This window comes from Diabrotica virgifera, chromosome 6, assembly GCF_917563875.1.
Source record: "Diabrotica virgifera virgifera chromosome 6, PGI_DIABVI_V3a".
NCBI classification, from domain to species: domain Eukaryota; kingdom Metazoa; phylum Arthropoda; class Insecta; order Coleoptera; family Chrysomelidae; genus Diabrotica; species Diabrotica virgifera.
The window spans coordinates 235,586,120-235,605,455 of NC_065448.1; the positions used below are offsets into that span (position 1 = coordinate 235,586,120).

General features: G+C 32.4%; 1 protein-coding gene across 2 annotated transcripts in view; it reads left to right on the top strand.

The window, feature by feature from the left end:
* The first annotated feature begins 494 nt into the window (after nt 1-494).
* Nucleotides 495-19,336, top strand: part of LOC126887326 (zinc finger protein 664-like) — a 31,461-nt gene continuing 12,619 nt past the window's right edge. The window contains exons 1-2 of one of the 2 annotated variants that reach the window (XM_050654774.1): nt 496-1,020; nt 11,634-11,819. In XM_050654774.1, coding sequence (XP_050510731.1) covers nt 774-1,020; nt 11,634-11,819 — 433 coding nt within the window. In that variant the 5' untranslated portion in view covers nt 496-773. Of the gene's footprint in view, nt 1,021-11,633; nt 11,820-19,336 lie in introns of both variants that reach the window. The other variant, XM_050654776.1, reaches the window with a different exon arrangement.

Consider the following 19,336-nt stretch of genomic DNA (forward strand, 5'->3'; position numbering starts at 1 on the left):
ACTGAGAACAAAATAATGCAAAGACAAAAGTGGTGACCTAATAGCACACGACAAAGCAGTGCTAAAACGGTGGAGAGAATATTTCGAAGAACTGTTGAGTAAACACAATCAACGTTACGAAATAAAAGAGGTTGAAGCAGACCAATAGAACCATGAATAAAAGATGTAATGAAAAATAATAAGGCACCAGGATCCGATACGATAACCGTAGGATGTTAAAATAATGGAGGACATAGAATACATAATTAATTTAAACAGGTAAAATAGTACACTTAAAAATTGAATTCTTATCTTTTATAATTAGGCCCTCTATTTGACAGCTCAACAGTGTTGCCCCTGCCCTATTTATGACGACGACTATGAAAATCAGAGACATGTCAAGGGTAGACACGGCATACTCACCAAAAAAGCGTAACGCGGAAACAGTCGATCGGTGGTCTATCTATCTCTTTTAACCAAGCGACCCCGCGCATGTGACCGACAAAGATGGGTAGACCACTCAATCCTATGTCGGCGTTTCACCTCGATGCATTGAGTGGCATATGACTAGCCTAATCTACCGCGTATAATATCTTTGGTGAAAATACGTCATTTGTCTTGCAAAACAAATACAAAACTAATGGAGTATGGAGCAATGGAGCAAATAATAACAAATAAATAATTTTATTTTCCTCCATCCATTCGTTCTTGTGAGTAATTATTGGAAAATTAAAAGTATTTTCCTCCAGTCTCCACAGACAATAAATATTCCGTTAGTTAATACAAAAGTTGTTATGGAATGTAATGAAGATATTAAAGATTCCAGAAACCAAGAAATATATCCATGTATTAAAGATGAAGGAGATTCTCTACAGAATTATAACAATATAGAAGTTAAATCTGAACTAGATGAAAGCAGTTATGGACAAGAATCTGTGTTATATGAATTTTGTTCAGTGGATATTAAAATGGAAAACCACACAGATGTATCTAATGAAATTAAAGTTGAAATAAAATCAGAATTGGATGAGTATAGCATTGGTAAGAAACTGATTTATCTTCTTCATTATTCAGTATTATCTTGACATCATGAATATGATATTTGACTGAAGTACTGAATAAGACTTGAGGTTTATCTATATGCAGTAAACTAATTTTGAAACATGTTTGTCTTAGGTCTTAGTGCAGCGGTCCGCAACCCTGGGTTTCGCGACCCCATGTGGGGTTGCGAAAGGTCTTTATGGGGTCGTCAACAAGGTCCTGTACTTATCGAATTTTATTAAGGTTTATGCATAAAATATAACCTCTCTTTACTTACACAATTACAATCATCTTTAGAGGTTGCCTTTTTGATTGCCAAAACTAAAAAACTTCACAACATTGGCGAGACACTTATTTTGCCAGCTGCAATGAAAATGGTTTCAATCATGCAAGGAGAAAAGTATGCCAATGTACTGAAAACAATTCCACTATCAAGTGATACTGTTCGTCGTATCAATCTACTTGCTGATGATATCCAAATACAACTTATAGATCGCATGAAAGGGAGTCCCTATTATGCTATTCAGCTGGATGAAAGCTGCATTGACAGGCTCCTGAACAGGATTCAAAGCAAAAGTAACTGAGATTGCACCTCACGTAGGCTTTTTTCACTGTATGATTCACTGTGAAGCCCTTGGAGCAAAACATTTGCAACCAGATGTAAATAAAGTGTTGGGACAAGTCATAGCAATTATAAATGTTATTAAAGCTTCTTACCAAAACCAAATGATTAACCATGATGATTAAAACCAAAATCATCATGTATCTTACAAGCCTTAAGCAAGACTTGGTAATACGATTACCAGATACGTCACACAGCGACCAATGGATAATTAATCCATTCACTTGTGATCTTAACACTGTGAAGATGAACTTAAAAGAAAAGGAGCAGCTGATTGATTTATTGTCCGATGAAAGACTTCGATTTATTTTCAAAACCATGGATCTATTCAAGTTCTGGATAATAATGGAAAAGGAATATCCACTGTTATAGAAAACATATCTGCTGAAATTGCTGCCATTCGCATCTACATACCTGTGCGAGACAGCTTTCTCCACATTATTGACTGCTATAAAAACAAAATATCGCTCCAGGCTTAACGTAGAACCTGATTTGAGGGTGTCTCTTTCTGATAATATATCGCCAAGAATTAATATACTGACTGCAAGCACAAGGTTCACATTAGTTTGTAAACTTACGAAAATATAATTGATGGATTCAACCATTACTTGATGGAAGTTCATTTTATATAACAGGTACATAGTTTGGGAAGCCAAACGCATAGTTTGGCTTCCCAAACTATGCGTCGCGATGCCCTGGGGCATCGCTGAGTTGTCCCAGGGGCGTCGCGTGTCAGAGCAGACTTTTAATACAGAAAATATATTTATTACAATAGTCATATCCGGAAATTGACAGATACAATTACTGGGTTTTAGAAGAAGTTGCTCTTATGGAAGAGAAAATTAGAAGATCAAGAAAATGACTGTTTCCTTGCTTTACAAGGTATTCTACAAGAAAAATCGAAAGAAATCCTTGATCCCTCTTTAAAAAATATGTTTACACAACACATGTTATCATTGAGAAAACACTTTGAGAAATATTTTCCCGAAGATCTGGAGTAATATGACTGGGTCAGAAACCCTTTCCAGTTGTCCACATCATCGACACTTTCAACAGAGGAAGAAGAACAACTGACAGAATTGTCCTGTAATTAAAGCCTAAAGCTTCAATACGACAAGGACAAACTGTTTGAATTTTGGAGCCAGTTTCTCATGAATATCATGCCATCAGCACTGCAACATTAAAGGTTTTATTACCATTTGCGACTTTGTACTTTTGCAAAAGGGACTTTTCTGCAGTTGCAGTAATTAAAACAAGTACAGGTCAAACATAAACTTAGAAATGAGAGTGGCCATTTCCAAATTGGAGCCCCGGTTTCATAAGCTGTGCTCAAAAAAGCAAGCACACCCCTCACATTAACCAGCCAGTTACATAAAAAAATATCCCTTTTTATTTTTGGGCCTATGTTTTGATTTCATTCTTAATTTCTAATAAAAATATAAATGTTCAAATAGTTTTTTTGTTATAACTATAACCTGTTACTAGGCTAGTACTTACTAAAATTGGTAAGTTTTATTGGGGGTTGGGTTGAGGGGCGTCGCCAAAAAATAACAAAATCTCAAGGGCGTCACAATACGAATAAGTTTATAGGAAGCCCTGTTATATAACAATAAAACACTGAAAACGTTTGTTTTCTATACTTCCACAAAATTTATTACAACTATCTGACTACAGCTCAAGTTGAGAAAATCACTCTGCCGAAACAGCTGTAGTCAGATAGTTGTAATAAATTTTGTGGAAGTATAGAAAACAAACGTTTTCAGTGTTTTATTGTTATACATATTACTTATTCATACTTATTTATACAAAATAAAATGTTAAAATAGTTGCTTGTCTCATTTAATGCCACCATAAATATTATGTTAAATGCATAGTTTGCGCTAATATTACTTTCCAAAATAAATAATCTCTTCAACATGATTTACGAAATAAAAACAGCTTAGTTCAACATGGAGGATAATTTGAAGTTTACTTTAATTTCGTCCTGAACCAACCTTTGCAACCTGGGGTAGGTCATAACTCTTTTTTTAATTTTGGGGTCACAATATCAAAAAGGTTGCGGACCGCTGTCTTAGTGTAAGGAAGAAGGATCTTATTACAACTGTAATTTGATTGATTTTTGCATGAGAGTCTATGACATAGAGATTGTCCGACTATACACTGTTAAGCTATTAACAAATTTTCAGCTTGCTATTAATCAACTTTTTTTGGTACATGGGATCCGGGCCTATTCCTCAGCACACTCCATTCCCATTTTTCCAATGCATTTTCTTCTCTCTTATTTAGAATCCAACACTCACTACTATATAGTACTTAAATCTTCTTGGAGGAGACTGCTAACTCAGTGAGCTTTTTTGAGTGGACTGTTTAGCATAGGGTGAATTTAAAATAAAAAAAATAACAGTAAAAAAAACCGGACCTTAAAGTAAATTGCAATGGAAAGATTTCCTACCTTGTGAATTGTCGTTGAAGAAACTGGAGCAGGTCTGCTATTGTTGAGTTGTAGAAATCACTAGCGAGGACTATATTTATTTTCAATACACTTTTCTGCTTACCAAGAGAATGCTTGAATAATCTGCTTGAAATTTTCTGCTTTTCTGAATAATTGTGACTGCTTACCAAGAGAGTTTTTTGGCGAATGTCTTTGTTTTTAAAAATGATACGAGTACAGTCCGTCTAATTTACTTACTGTTGAATGTCATTATCTACACCAGAGATCTAAGTTGACAGTTGCCAAAGTATAAAAAAATCCTGAATCCATTTTAAATCAAATAGAGCACATAATTATTGTAAACGTGGATTATATAACAAAACAAATTAATATTCAATGTAAATAAGTAAAAAACTTAAGAAATAGAGATCAAGAGTTAAGTTATAATCTTTTAACATTTGCAGTGCAAGCGTTTTTGCACTGCATTGCTAATAATTAAAAAACGGCTCCGTACTCTTGGCATGAAGCCGGTACGCTTCTTTGTATGTCTACAATAACAACTAAAAAAAGTTGTCAGACACCTCGATTATTCCAAGTCGTGCTAAAATTAGGTGAAATTTATATTTTTATAGTAGAAGATCTTTTTATAGTAAAGTAAATAATAAAAACAGTAAATATAATAAAACAGATGATACTTATAATAAAGAATATAAACAAATATGAAGTGTCATCACCGCAACTGTCAAATAAATGTTACCAATTTATTCTAAAATGTCACCTTCGTTCGATTACAGTTACAGTGTGTTATGAACAAAATGTGCTTCATAAAAACGCTTTATAATCCATTTATACAAATTAAGTGAAACATATTGTGTATTTCTTTAGGTAACATTAATAGAAATCTTCAAATATTATTTCTACGCATATATAATAAAATATGTCTAGTGGCTGTAATTCCAGTGTACTCGGCAAAGTGATTCTAAAAAAGAACACACCTACCGCCTAAATATTTCGTGTTGGTATTATGCGACGTTACAGGCTATGACGCGGATGACGTGCAACGGTTAGTAAATTAGACGAAGTATAGGTAGGTAATTATATACAAAAAACTTTAAGGTTTTTACTTGAAAAAAGATAAAAATGAATACTTACTGAATTAGGTATTAGCCTACTCGTATATACGGTGTGTCCCAAAAACTAATAAATAATTAGAAACAATGGAAATAATAAATTCTTTCACTAATAATTAATTATAATATTGAAAAGAAAATGAATTAAAATATTCTTTACAAAAACAAGAAAATTAAAAATTGATATTCCTAGTGGTGTGGACGAACAAGTACTGTAGGTTGTATCACCATACTATATAACCGCAATTTTACTGCTCTTGGGATAAGACTACTTTTTAAAAATGGGTGATTTAACATCTTCAGCGTCACGCTAGTTTAGTTCACAAAATTTTCAGTCTGGGTCAAAATGTTCTTTTTGGATGACTAGAGTTTTTTATGTTATTTTGGGGTGACTGAAGCAATTTTTTTTATTTATTTGCAGTTTATTTTTGTATTTTTCTATTTTTGTATGTTTATATGAATTTCTACAGTTGAGTCCGGGAGTCTTTACCCGTGCGTCATCATTTAAAGCATACGAAATAAGTCGATGATAAGTCAGAAATTGAAATTTACTAAACGCAACAGCAAGTGACAGTAAGTGACTTGCTGTTGCGTTTAGTAAATTTCAATTTCCGCCTTATCATCAACTTATTTCGTATGCTTTAAATGATGACGCACTGGTAAAGATTCCCGGACTCAACTGTAGTTACATACAACCTATCTTTTCATGTCGTAAGGCCAAACCCAGTTATACCAGGAAATTGGCTCAGACCATAAAATTATTCTCTACATATAAAAACACAAGAAAGTGTGTCCTTTTAGGAGACACAACCGATCGAACACAACGAGCCATGTGTATCTTTTTCGGTACAGGGCGTTGAGGACAGTGTGTATCTAAAAGGATACACTGCCGCTGAGGGTGTTAAATACATATAAATAAGAAAATATCTTGTGAGTGATTTAAATATAAATAAGAAAAATGCAATGCCTCATTATTTTATTGAACAAAACGTATATCTGATTCATTATAAGCTTTTTTAACTAGAAAATGGTTAAATCTATAGAAGTGTCAGTTGGTAGTTCAGGTTTCTTTCCTAGGTAGTGCTGAGAGTTATCGTCCCGATTTTATTTTTGTTCTACCATATACACTTCTCCAAGAAATTAACGCACCACCTTAAAAATGGATCATTTTTTATGTTTCGAATTTCCTAAACCTGTTGTCTGATTTAAGTGATTTTTTTAATATGTTCTAGCCTTATTCTTTAACAATATCGCTTTGATGATATTGTTGCTAGATAGGTTAAATTGTCATAGGGTACTAACTACCAATAAAACTGCGTTATTTTCTCAAAGTTCGCATCACACTGTGAAATATTCTAGCATTTATAAAATACTAAAATTAAAACATAACTAATTTACATTATTTATTAAACAGTTAAACCTTTTTTTACAATAATAAATAAAATATTGAAATAGAACTTACAAAAATAGTTAAATTAGAACATATCGATGATATCGAGATCGTCCCTGGTCCATGCAAGTCGAGATCAAATCTTTATTGTGCTCAAATATTGTATGTCCTCTTAGAACGGTTTGATAGTTACTAAAGTGGCATTAAAGACATGTCCATTAACAACACCATAAACTTAGAGCACAAATGTTGTATGTCCAATAATACAATACTTGTGCTTTTCACAAAATTCAAACCAAAAGACTCTTCTATTGTATGTCCAAAGATAGAATATTTGTCCATATTATTGGAGGCTCGTCAGCCTATAGTATGTGTTGCACGCACCTGCGTAAAGGTAGCCTAAGGTTTAATTGTGTTTAACTCTATGCATGTTTATTCCGTTAAGAGCATATGCACAAAATTTCGAGCCAATGCTTTTTAAATGTATTCATTTTTTTCGAATCCTGAGTAAACAAATAAGTATTTTTGAAAAATTTAAATGCAGAATGAAAGATTACATTATTACCGGGGGCCGAAATTCCCTGAGAATTTCTATAATGTTTATTTTAATTTATTTTATTTATAATAATTAATATTTATTTTCTTTTAATATAAGTTACAGGGGTGAAAACAAAAAAGAAAATTTAGTGTGATTTTTAATCTCCAATATCTCATTCAAAAGAAACTTTTTGTTTAATCTAAGAGAATTTCCGCCCTCGGTAATAATGTAATCTTTCATTCTTAGTTTATTTTTCAAAAATATTTATTAGTTTTCTCAGGATTCGAAAAAAATGAATGCATTTAAAAAGCATTGGTCGGAAATTTTGGATTTATTTTAAATCTGATTTTATGATATTTTCACCATTGCAATATGGAAAATTTATTTACGAACTCTAAATACCACAGTAACTAGTTGGTGCGTTTGAAATGTAACTGTCTAATAATAGGTTTGTTCCTACAAAGAATCACAAACTAGTTCATGACAGTTTCTGACTGCTGCACAATACGCATGTGCGAATTCAACCAGCCGCGAACTAGTTTGTGATTTTTGTTGGAACAAGGAACAATATTTTACCGAGCTGGCAAGTTGCCTAAGAGCAGTGTCCAGAGAAAAGAAAAGAAAGAAGAAGAAAGCATTCTGGAAACGAGGGAAACGAAAACTTTAACCTTACTACTTTAAAGTACTAAAGTACTTTACACCACAACACGAGCAATGAGCACACCTTTAACAAATACTATGGACAGTCCATAGTATTTGCTGTCACTCATTGTTTCATAAATTATAACAAAAGTATAAAAACACTAAAATACAATATGTACTTAAATCAACAAAATAACCAAAACAAAGGTAAAGGTACCTATTTGATATACTTAAATATAAATACTTATTTAGTGTTAGCATGTGAATGAATCAAAATTACACTAATTGCGCATGTCCGTGATTACCAGTTTGCAAAAAGTTCGAAAACTTTTCAAACTGTCAGAAACTAATCTCAAACTGATTAAATATTTCATCGAACAGTGTACTTTGTTGACTAGTAATCAGAGAAAATCTTGTTGGAACGGCGAAATTATTATTGCGCATGCGTCTGACAGTCGGTGACAGTTGGAAACTTCTGTAGGAGCCAACTTAATGTATCTGAATCACGAATGATAATTGATAAAATAATGATCCGCGATGTATTTTTGTGTCTATAAATAAACTAGAAAAGTGTTGATTTTTTTAATGCTGACACGGTCTGGCCGTGAATTAAGAATAATATTTAATAGCTGACAAAACGTTATTGAAATCTAACGCACTTGTGTTGAGTAATCGGTGTCACCTAATTATTTAACAACAAACGTGATGTTTGTTTTGTAAGACATTTAAAAATGAAATGAATATGTCTTGCTCTTATTTTGAATGCTGATAATCCTGTACACTATGGCTTAAGAAGACAGATGGCCTCAAAAATGCCTAGAAAAATTAAACTGACTGCATACAAAACACTAATAAGACCAATGCTAACATATGGTTCAGAAACTTGGTCACTTACACAGAATGACCAAGAACTGCTCAAACGTTTTGAGCGAAAAATACTAAGACGAATATATGGAGGCATAAAAGAACAAGGTTTGTGGCGCAGGCGTTACAACTTTGACTTGTATAGAAGTTTTGGAGAACCTGACGTTGTAAAATTCATTAAGGTAGCATGCCTTAGATGGATATGTCATGTAATCAGACGAGAGGAAGAGACCGAAGAGGGCCTATAGGACAACGAACAAGAGGAAGACCGAGACTTAGGTACCAAGACAACCTAGAAAATGATTTGAAATCTGTTGGAATTAGAGCATGGAGAAGAGTTGCCAGATACAGGGGCGAATGGAGGATTTATTTATTTATTTATTTAACGGGACGAACCCTTTTTCCTTACAAAAATTACAATATATACATATAATTAACAAATAAACTGTAGTCATACATTACATATTTCAATATATTAACATCAATGTCTCAATTTCTTTAAAGTATTATTAAATGCGGATACAGATGGATTGAACAAATCAACACTATCTTGCAAATGATTGGCAGTTTTCATCATCCTTGTAATTGTCTCATTTTTACCATAATTAGTGTGATGAAACTTTATTCTAAATAGGTCAGAAGAACGTGTTCTTCTAGAATTTACATTAAAAACAATTAATTCTAGCAGTTCCGGACAATAAACAAAACCATTAAGAATTTTATGCAAAAAACGCAATTCACACTCAGATTCTCTATTTTCCAAAGTTTTCATATTAAGTTGACAAAGAATATAATTATAGTTACAACCATTTTATACCTGCAAATTCTTAGGAATTTATTCTGAACTCGTTCTAACTGATCAATGTGCATATTATAATGAGGATACCAAATAATATTACAATATTCCAAAATGGACCGAACTAGAGAACAATACAAAATTTTAAAAGTAAATATTGAAAATTCCTGCGAGTTCCTCTGAACAAAGCCGAGCATCCTATAAGCCCGCGACGTAATATCATTAATATGCCTATCAAACATTAGTCTCTAATCAAATGTAATTCCGAGGTCTCTAATTTGATTAACTTCCGTAACTGATACGCCCTTAAGTATGTATGTTCTATCTAACTGATGTTTAGTATTTCTAGAAAATGTAATTTTGTAGCACTTTTTAAGATTCAAATACAAGGCATTGATGTCACACCAACGAGAAAAATTATTTATGTCAGACTGAAGAGCATCCATATCCGAGGTATTTTTAATCGCTTTAAAGATTTTTATGTCATCAGGAAACAACAGAAATTCACTATTATTAATTACTGATGATATATCATTCACAAAAAGATTAAATAGAAGTGGGTCTAAGTGAGAACCTTGAGGAACACCCGAGGTAACACTAATGGCTTCAGAAACAAAATCACCATATTTCACTATTTGTGAACGATCTGTTAAATAACTCCTGATCCAACCCAATAAATCATCTCCAATTCCATATCCACGAAGTTTAGCAATTAATATTTCATGATTCACCCTGTCAAATGCTTTGGCAAAATCAGCATATATGGAGTCAACTTGGTTACCCGATTCCAAAGAATCAACGATGAAGTTTGAATACAAAATAAGATTTGTACAAGTAGACTTTTTCTGACTGAAACCATGTTGTTGACCGACAATCAAATTTTTACAGTCGTAGGTTAACATCTGATTAACAAAAAAATCAAGCAACTTTGGTAGTTCAGACTGCAAACAAACCGCCCTGTAATTTTCAACATTATTAGTTTTACCAGATTTAAAAATGGGCCTTAAAAAACTTACTTTCCAAAAATCAGGAAATGTAGAAGTTAATGACATATTGAATAATAACTGAATAGGTTTTGCAAGAGTGAATAAACATTTTTTAATAAAATACATTGGTATGCCATCCGGACCCGCTGTTTGTTTCCACGGATTATTCTGTATCTTATCAATAATATCCTTAACACTAATTAAATAAGTATTAACATCAACATTATTTTCGTACTTAAAATCAGGAACCTGATTTATTTTTTCTTTGTTATAGACAGTCGAAAAGAACCCAGCAAATAAATTAACAATATCTAAACCATTTTCACTAGTTTCATTACCATAGCACATACTCGATGGTAGAACATAAGAGTTGCGTTTATTATTGATGTATTTCCAGAAAGAACAAGAATTTTGAAAAATGTTAGCCTCAATTTCTTTTACATAACGCCTTTGTAAATACTTGCTAAGCTCTTTACACTGTTCCCTGAGACCGGAAAAAAGAAGATAGCTCTCATCATCGCCAGTCAGCTTAAATTTTTTATGTGCTTTTTTCTTCTCATATATTAAATGTTTTAACTCTGATGTAAACCATTTGGGATAAGTGGATGTTTCTGGATTGTTCTGAAGAAGGCTTTGGCTCATAAAGAGCTGTAACGCCACTGATGATGATGATGATGATGTCCATGTTTTACTTCACATTTATTGTATGTCCGTACAGGGGGTTACTATTAGCTTGTTAAATGTGATTAACATTTAACCCTAATAGAAATAGAACTGAATAAGATATAAAAGAAAGGTGTAACACGAACTTAACTGTAATTTAGATACTTTTAAAGTATGCACGGTTTGTCACAGATAATGCAAACTTTTTAATTGATTTTACCGAAAACATCCATTTTGGACATACAATATTTGTCCCCTTAGCCATCGATATTTTTCTTTTGGTAAAATAAAAATCCGTATTACTGGACCTCGGAGGTAAACTACACTATGTCATTTCAAGCAACTGTGTTTAGTGTGTATTTGCAACAAACTTTAGAGTACTTAGAATGTTACAAAAATCTGATATATCACATAATTGTTTTTAATGATAATTTGTGTAATCCAACTAATAAAATAAGTGAATTAAAGAAACTTATTCAAAACAACACCATGTTGACATAGTGTAGTTTACCTCCCGAGGTCCAGATTTATAATTTGGTATTTTATTTTAGGTGTTCCAAAGGATATTTCACTGAAAGTTATTAAACAATTCAATTATACTGGAGAAAGACATTATAAATGTGAAATTTGTAGTAAGCAGTTTACAAAAAAAGGTAGTTTAAAGACCCATATGATAATTCACAGTGATGAAAGACCATTTGAATGTGAAATTTGTAATAAGCAGTTTACTCAAATAGGTAATTTAAATACTCATAAAAGAGTTCATACTAGTGAAAAACCTTATAACTGTGAAATTTGTAATAAGTTGTTTACTCTAAAAAGTCATTTAAAGCAACATATGAGAATTCACACTGGTGAAAGACCTTATAAATGTGGAATGTGCTCTAAACAATTTTCTCAGAAAATTTCTCTAAATAGACATATTATGGTTGTTCATACTGGTGAAAAACCTTATAAATGTGAAATTTGTAGTAAGCAGTTTACTCATATAAGTAATTTAAATATGCATAAAAGAATTCACACTAGTGAAAAACCTTATAAATGTGAAATTTGTAGTAAGCAGTTTAGTCGTCTAGATAGATTAGATCATCATACGAAAATTCACAGTGGGGAAAAACCTCATGAATGTGAAATTTGTAGTAAGCAGTTTACCTATATAAGTAATTTAAATGCTCATAAAAGAGTTCACACTGGTGAAAAACCGTATAAATGTGAAATTTGTACTAAGCAGTTCACTCGCAGAAGTGTATTAAATAATCATGTGACCATTCATACTCGTGAAAGAGCTTATTATAATTGTGAAATTTGTAATAAGCTGTTTACTCTAAATTGTTATTTAAAGCGGCATATGAGAATTCACACTGGTGAAAAACCTTATAAATGTGAAATATGCTCTAAACAGTGTTCTCAGAAAAGTTCTCTAAATACACATATGGTAGTTCACACTGGCGAAAAACATTATAAATGTGAAATTTGTAGTAAGCAGTTCGGTTATCTAAGTAGTTTCAATTATCATATGAAACTTCACACTGGTGAAAAACCTTATGAATGTGAAATTTGTAGTAAGCGTTTTACTATAGAACGTTATTTAAACCTCCATATGAGACTTCACACCAGAGCTGCGGTACTGATTACCGACAGTGCTTAAAAAATGTACTTAATGTACTTTTAAGTACTTAAATGCTTTACTCGAGTACTCCAAAAATACGGGTACTGCTACTTGAACTTTTAAGTATTCCGACAAATACTTCTACTTAGTACTTAAATTTGATTTAAGTATATTTTTACTTGCAATTTAAAAAATAAAATATACTACATCATCATAATCATGGCAGCTACACTCCTAGTGGAGTGATTGCCGCCCTCTCTTTGGGCTCTTCTGATTCGTTTGTCGCGGTGAATCAATCCGCGTTAACATTTTGGTTTTACAATTGGTTGTGTGACTTTGCATCTTCTACAATTTTTCTCCATTCATTCCTGTTTTTGCTTATGGTTACCCATTCTCTGACTCGCATCTTCTTAAGGTCCTCGACTATCTGGTTTTCCCATCTAGTTTTGGGTCTTCCTCGTGGTCTGCCTGATACAGGTTTCTGTTTGGAAATGTTCTTGATAACGGCTTCTGGATTCCTCCTTTCTATATGTCCCATCCATCTGAGTCTCTGTGCCTTGATAAATCTGACGATGTCTTGTCCTTTCAGAAGTTCTCTTACTTCGTGGTTCATGAGTTTTCTAAATTAATTATTACCTAAGTTTAGTGGGCCTGCTATCCTCCGAATTATTTTCCGTTCTAGGATCCTCAATCTTTCTTCCTCTTTCTGTGTCAGACACATTACTTCAGCACCATATGTGATTACTGGTCTAATTGCTGCTTTGTAAATTTTCAGTTTTGTATTCTGAGTAAGCTTCTTATCTTTGAGGAAGTTGCTGTATTTTCAGTAGGTTCTGTTGCCTGCCTGGATTCTTTCATTAATTACGATGCTTCTATCATTAGTTCCATTAACTGAGACTCCAAAATATTTAAAGTGTTCTACCTTTTCAAATTCATATTTACCAATATTTAAACTTGTCACATTAACTGGATTTTTTCTTGAGAATAGTAGGTACCTATTTTGTTTTGTTTTATTTCTAAACCCCTTTTGAATGCATCCTTGCATAACTTAGTAAATTCTTCCTTTAAACTGTTTAGGTTTCTGCTAATTAATGCTATGTCGTCAGCATACGCCAGAAGTTCCGACGTCGATGTTATAATTGTACCTTTTATTTCTGTAGCTCTTATTGTTCCTTCTATAGCGACATTAAATAATGACGTTGATAGAGAGTCGCCTTGTCGTACTCCACTTGCTATTTCTATATTTTTGGTGATTCCGTTATCTGTAATTATTGCTGCAATCGATCCTTCCATTGTCATTGTCGTAAGCTTTATAAGTTTCATTGGTATATCTAGGCTTTTCATGTCTTCTATTAGGTCGGGTCTTGTTAAATTAAGCTGTCAAAGGCTTGCTTGAAATCTATGAATAGGATGTGTAAGTCGATATCATGTTCGTAACATTTCTCAATTGACTGTGTGATTATGTGAATCCGTGCTGGTAGTCTCCCATTTTAGTTTCAGTGTAATTTGAGAGTTTTTGTCTGATTAATGATGTCAATATTTTGTCGCAGCTGTTTAACAGTATTACTCCTCTATAGTTGTTGCATTTTGTCGTGTCCCCTTTCTTTAGAATCGGAAATATCCATCCAGGTTTCCATTCTTCGGGCATTCTTTCTTCTTCCGAAATCCTTATTATTAGATCTTAATATAAAAATATAATATAATATAAAATATAAAAAATACTTAAGTACTCTAGGGGCCGGTTGTTCGAGCGCTAATCAGAGATGATCATTATCAAATATTTAATTACTGTCACAACTGTCAATGTCAACTTTGATTGGGTTGCTGAAAACATAATTATTGATTACAATTATGAAATTAGTTAATCAATTATGTTAATAATTGTTGTGTTAATTGATTAAATAATCTCATAATTATAATAAATTATGTTTTCAGCAACCCAATCAAAGTTCACATTGACAGTTGGTGACAGTAATTAAATATTAAGGCCCGGTACTTTATGTCTCGATTAACAGCCCGTTAGTTAACGGAGGTTTAATCGGGACCTCTTTAGGGTCTCTTGCGTTGTAACAAATGCAATTATAATTATTATTATACTTATTTATAATTATAATAATACTTGTAATTGCATTTATTACAACGCAAGAGATCCTAAAGCGGTCCCGATTAAACCTCCGTTAACTAACGGGCTGTTAATCGAGACATAAAGTACCGGGCCTTAACCTTTAACTACACGCGCTGGCGTACTTTGTACGCCAGATATAAGAATTCTACTGGAAATATATTTAAAAATTTAATTTTTGACCTTGCTTATTTTTCTAACCTATCACTGGAATGTGCTTTACAATTTGGTTTTAGTTTCGTTATAATCGGCGTTCTGGAAAGATCGTAATTTACATTTTATTATTTGTTGTTTCCGGTGGTGGACAATATACCCCAGGATTATATTACTATAAGTCGTAATATAAGTATGTACATATTTTAATTGTTTTTTAGTCATTATGGCAAAAAATATATTTTTCTTTGCAAACAATACTTTTTCTCATGTAAAAAATCACATTAAAAACATTTTTATTAGTAATTTTATTTATCATGGAATCCAGTTATTCCATGATTCCAGTTATAAATCCCAATTGGCTTACTGAAAAGGAACTCCAAGTATTCACTGATGCCGAATAAGGTTTATAACAAACAACTAAGTGTATTTTTTCAAAATAAATTAAACAAATCCGATGTTTTTAAGTGTATTTTCTTGTGGCGTACAAAGTACGCCACGCGTGTAGTTATGTTATAACTTGATGCGCGGGTAGTTAAAGGTTAATAGTGATCATTGTTGATTAGCGTTCGAACAACCGGCCCTAGAAGTACCTAAGTACTCCAAATGTACTTAAACCCTTATTTATTCTTGGTACTGGTATGTACAAGGTATGTACAGTCGGAAAAATAAAAGAATACCCATGAACGAACATATAAAACACGCTGTATTTTCCTGTCACCGTGTCACACAAAAAATTGGCCAGCGAAAGTACATGTAATAATTATTGTTACATGTACTTGCACTGGACAATTTCCTTTGTGATACGGTGACAGGAAAATACAGCGTGTTTTATATGTTCGTTCATGGGTATTCTTTCATTTTTCCGACTGTATACACAATATGCTTGGTTCCACTTTGAATAGGTACTGGTATTTAAGACTTCAGTACTTTTTGTCTGTACTTACAACAGCTCTGCTTCACACTGGTGAAAAATGTGTAGATGATTGTTAAAATAAAATTAAAAATGATTACACAAATCACGTGTATAATCCATTGACAAACGTCAAACATTTGATTTGTTCGGAAACCTATTTGACGTCACACACTATCACGCTCCATTATCATACTAAAGTTGACACAGCTGAAAGAACTTACAAACTTGAAATTGTGGTAAGCAATAATATATTCAATGTAAATAATAAATAAAGTCTTTATAAATGTAAACTTCATATGTTAAATAATCAGATGATTATTCAAACAGATTAAATCAACTTTATGTCATTTAATATGTTGAAAAGAAAAAAGAAACTTTTATTATTATATATTTAATAATGTAAAAAGAAAAATCCGTTTAAATAAATAAAGAACATTTGGAAAATTGTTTTACTAAACATCCATTATCAAACACCTATGATTGAGAAAGAAGAAACAAAATAAAAATAAGATTGAAAGGCTAGAAGAACTTAAACAAAAAAATAATATAAATAAAACTATTACTACCTACAAGGAAATAAATATTGAAAACAAAAAAGGTTTCCAATTGGGAACAAAATTATGCAGAGACAAAAATGATGACCTAATAGCAGTGCTAACACGGTGGAGAGAATATTTCGAAGAACTGTTCAATAAACAAAATCGAAGTTACGAAATAGAAGAGCTAAAATTATTCGCGAGAGGCTGAAGCAGACCAATATATGCACCAATAGAAGCATAAATATTAAAATAATGGATATAGAAGCATAAAATGTAATGAAAAATAACAAGGCACCAAGATGCGATACGACAACCGTAGAAATGTTAAAATATAGAGGACATAGAATACAGAGTTAATTTAAACAAATAAAATACTACACTTTAAAATTCCATTCTTCCCGCTACAGTACCACTATGCTTTTTCTCATGAGCATTTTTCAGTGCGTCACAGTTTTTCGATTTCTTTCTAACGCATTAAATTGTATATGACAGAAAAAAGGCACGTCGGTGATTACTTTGGTAATTATTCTAGTTCGGTGATTATTCTAGTTGTCGATAGATGGCGCTATAATAGAAAAAAAATTATTTACTAATTATATAATATATCTACGAATATAATCTGTACAATTCATAAGACTATACAAATCAAAGAAAATACCATTTTATAAATGCAATAAAGATAATTAATTTGTTTTTATGCCCAATTGCAAATAAAATTTGACAGCTGTCAAATTTAACTAAAATGTCATGTTAGAATAAATGTATATTATTCCTAGCTGTATATGTTTTGATATAGATGCGGAGCATAATGTATTAACAGACGCTGTGTCTAGGTACACGCTAACGTGTACGCAAATAAAAAAGTTAGGTACACGCGAATTAAACTTCATCAAGCGAGTGACGTCATCCTTTAGGGTGCGCAGTGACTTTATATTTTGGTACACGCTATTTTGATATGTTTAGTGTTTGTTGTTTGTTTGACAGAAAATATTTTTATTAACGGAAGGGGAAGGGAAGCAAAACTATTCAGTACCGCATGGTAAAAAACTCGTACCGCATGGGAAAAGTTATAGCGGACGGACTATATATATTCAGGTTACCAAAACAAATATTAGTTAACATGATATATACAAAATACTGCTAAAATAATTTTTATATGTAAGTTAATTATACCAGTTTATATTGGTGTTTATTTTTGCTGTTGTTTTTTGTATGTGTACAGGGAGTTGAACTTGTTACGATTTTCATAAAAAATTGGTTATAACTTTGTAAATACCCTGTATAACATAACAAACCTTTATATTTTTGTGATATGGAAGTTAAGAAGATTTCGAACATAAAATAAAATATAGGGTGTTCCATTTAAAAAATATGAGTTTGGTCTGCCACTATATTATCGAACGCCCTGTAACATTCTAATTTTAGTAATTTTGTAATATGAATCTCAAATTTTGCTAAAATTTTTGTTATTAACTTTTATTGCTATGTATTTCTATAGCGGATCTACTGAGCTTTATCACACTAATCATATCGCCCCTTATATTTTATCTTATTACTTCTGCTACCCTTAATCACGAATTTTTGTCTCGTATCTTTTTCATACTGTTTTAGAATGTTGTTAAACTCATTTAAAAGAACTAAATAATTGTTCACATTCCATAGTTAATTTAAAAAAAAACACTAAACAAGTAAAAAATAAGGAAACTCTTTACAAATCAATATTAAAGTGTAAACATAACGCGATTAGACAAATTCTAACCACACTCTAACACTCGAGATACTTACAGATACTTAATACCACAGCATACACGCGGCTCAAATTAGCGTGTACCAAAAAACCCAGTTATAGTACACGCTAAATAATGGGTGCGTTCGGACGACCACAGCGGCTGGACAGCTGAGCCAGCAGTAGCTGTCAGACGTCACCGCTGGAAGCCAGCCGCTGAGAGATTTACTAAGCTTTCCCTATCACGGCTGGATGCAACCACTCAGCCGATTTCTGCTGGCAGCCAGCCGCTATGGTCGTCCGAACGCACCCATTGCAACGTCACTGACTTGATGACGTTTAAGCGTGTACCTAACTTTTTTATTTTTTATTTTTTTGTAAGCATTTATTAACAATCAGAATTACATATTCTATAAGCTAATTTGATAACAAGTACAATAACATATATCAATGTATTATTGTACACTAAAATGGCGTTATGAGGTACATCACCCAGCGGTTTCACCTCAGTTTCAGCGAAGATCTATGGGCCATAATCTTCGCAATCTTCTGTTGTTGAGTGGCTGCAGTAATGGTAATATTAATTGGTTGGGGTGGTCTTCCAATTTCTCGTGATGTCTGTTGGCTCTTTCTTGAATTACTGTGCTGACTAACGGGATGTTTAGGTCTGTATGAAGGGATTGGTTGGAAATGTAATTTATTTTATTTTTAAAATTTTATTATTTTATTTATTTGTAAAATCAACTTTTTTATTTGCGTACACGTTAGCGTGCACCTAGACACAGCGATTAAGAGAACGTTTGGAGATTGCAGAAAATTTGCCGCTTATTTGGAATAGAGGAATTGGGATGAAGATTTAAACAAAACATCCGTTAACCTATGTATCAATGTCGATTGAATGCTTGTCTGGTGTGTTCATTTAATGAATGATTTATTTATATTAGTTAATTACATCAATAAAAATATTAATTATATCAAAATGCGTTATCCCAATTACATCGGCCATTTTCATGCAACTGCACTGCCACCTATAGTCGATTGAGTTCGCGAATAACAAATATTGTCGAAAATATTGATTCAATAAATTCCTGGACCAATACCAATTTATTATCACGGACTTACCTTTTTTTCTATCATTGTGACGCACTGAAAAATCCTCATGAAAAGAACCATATCATCTTTAATAATT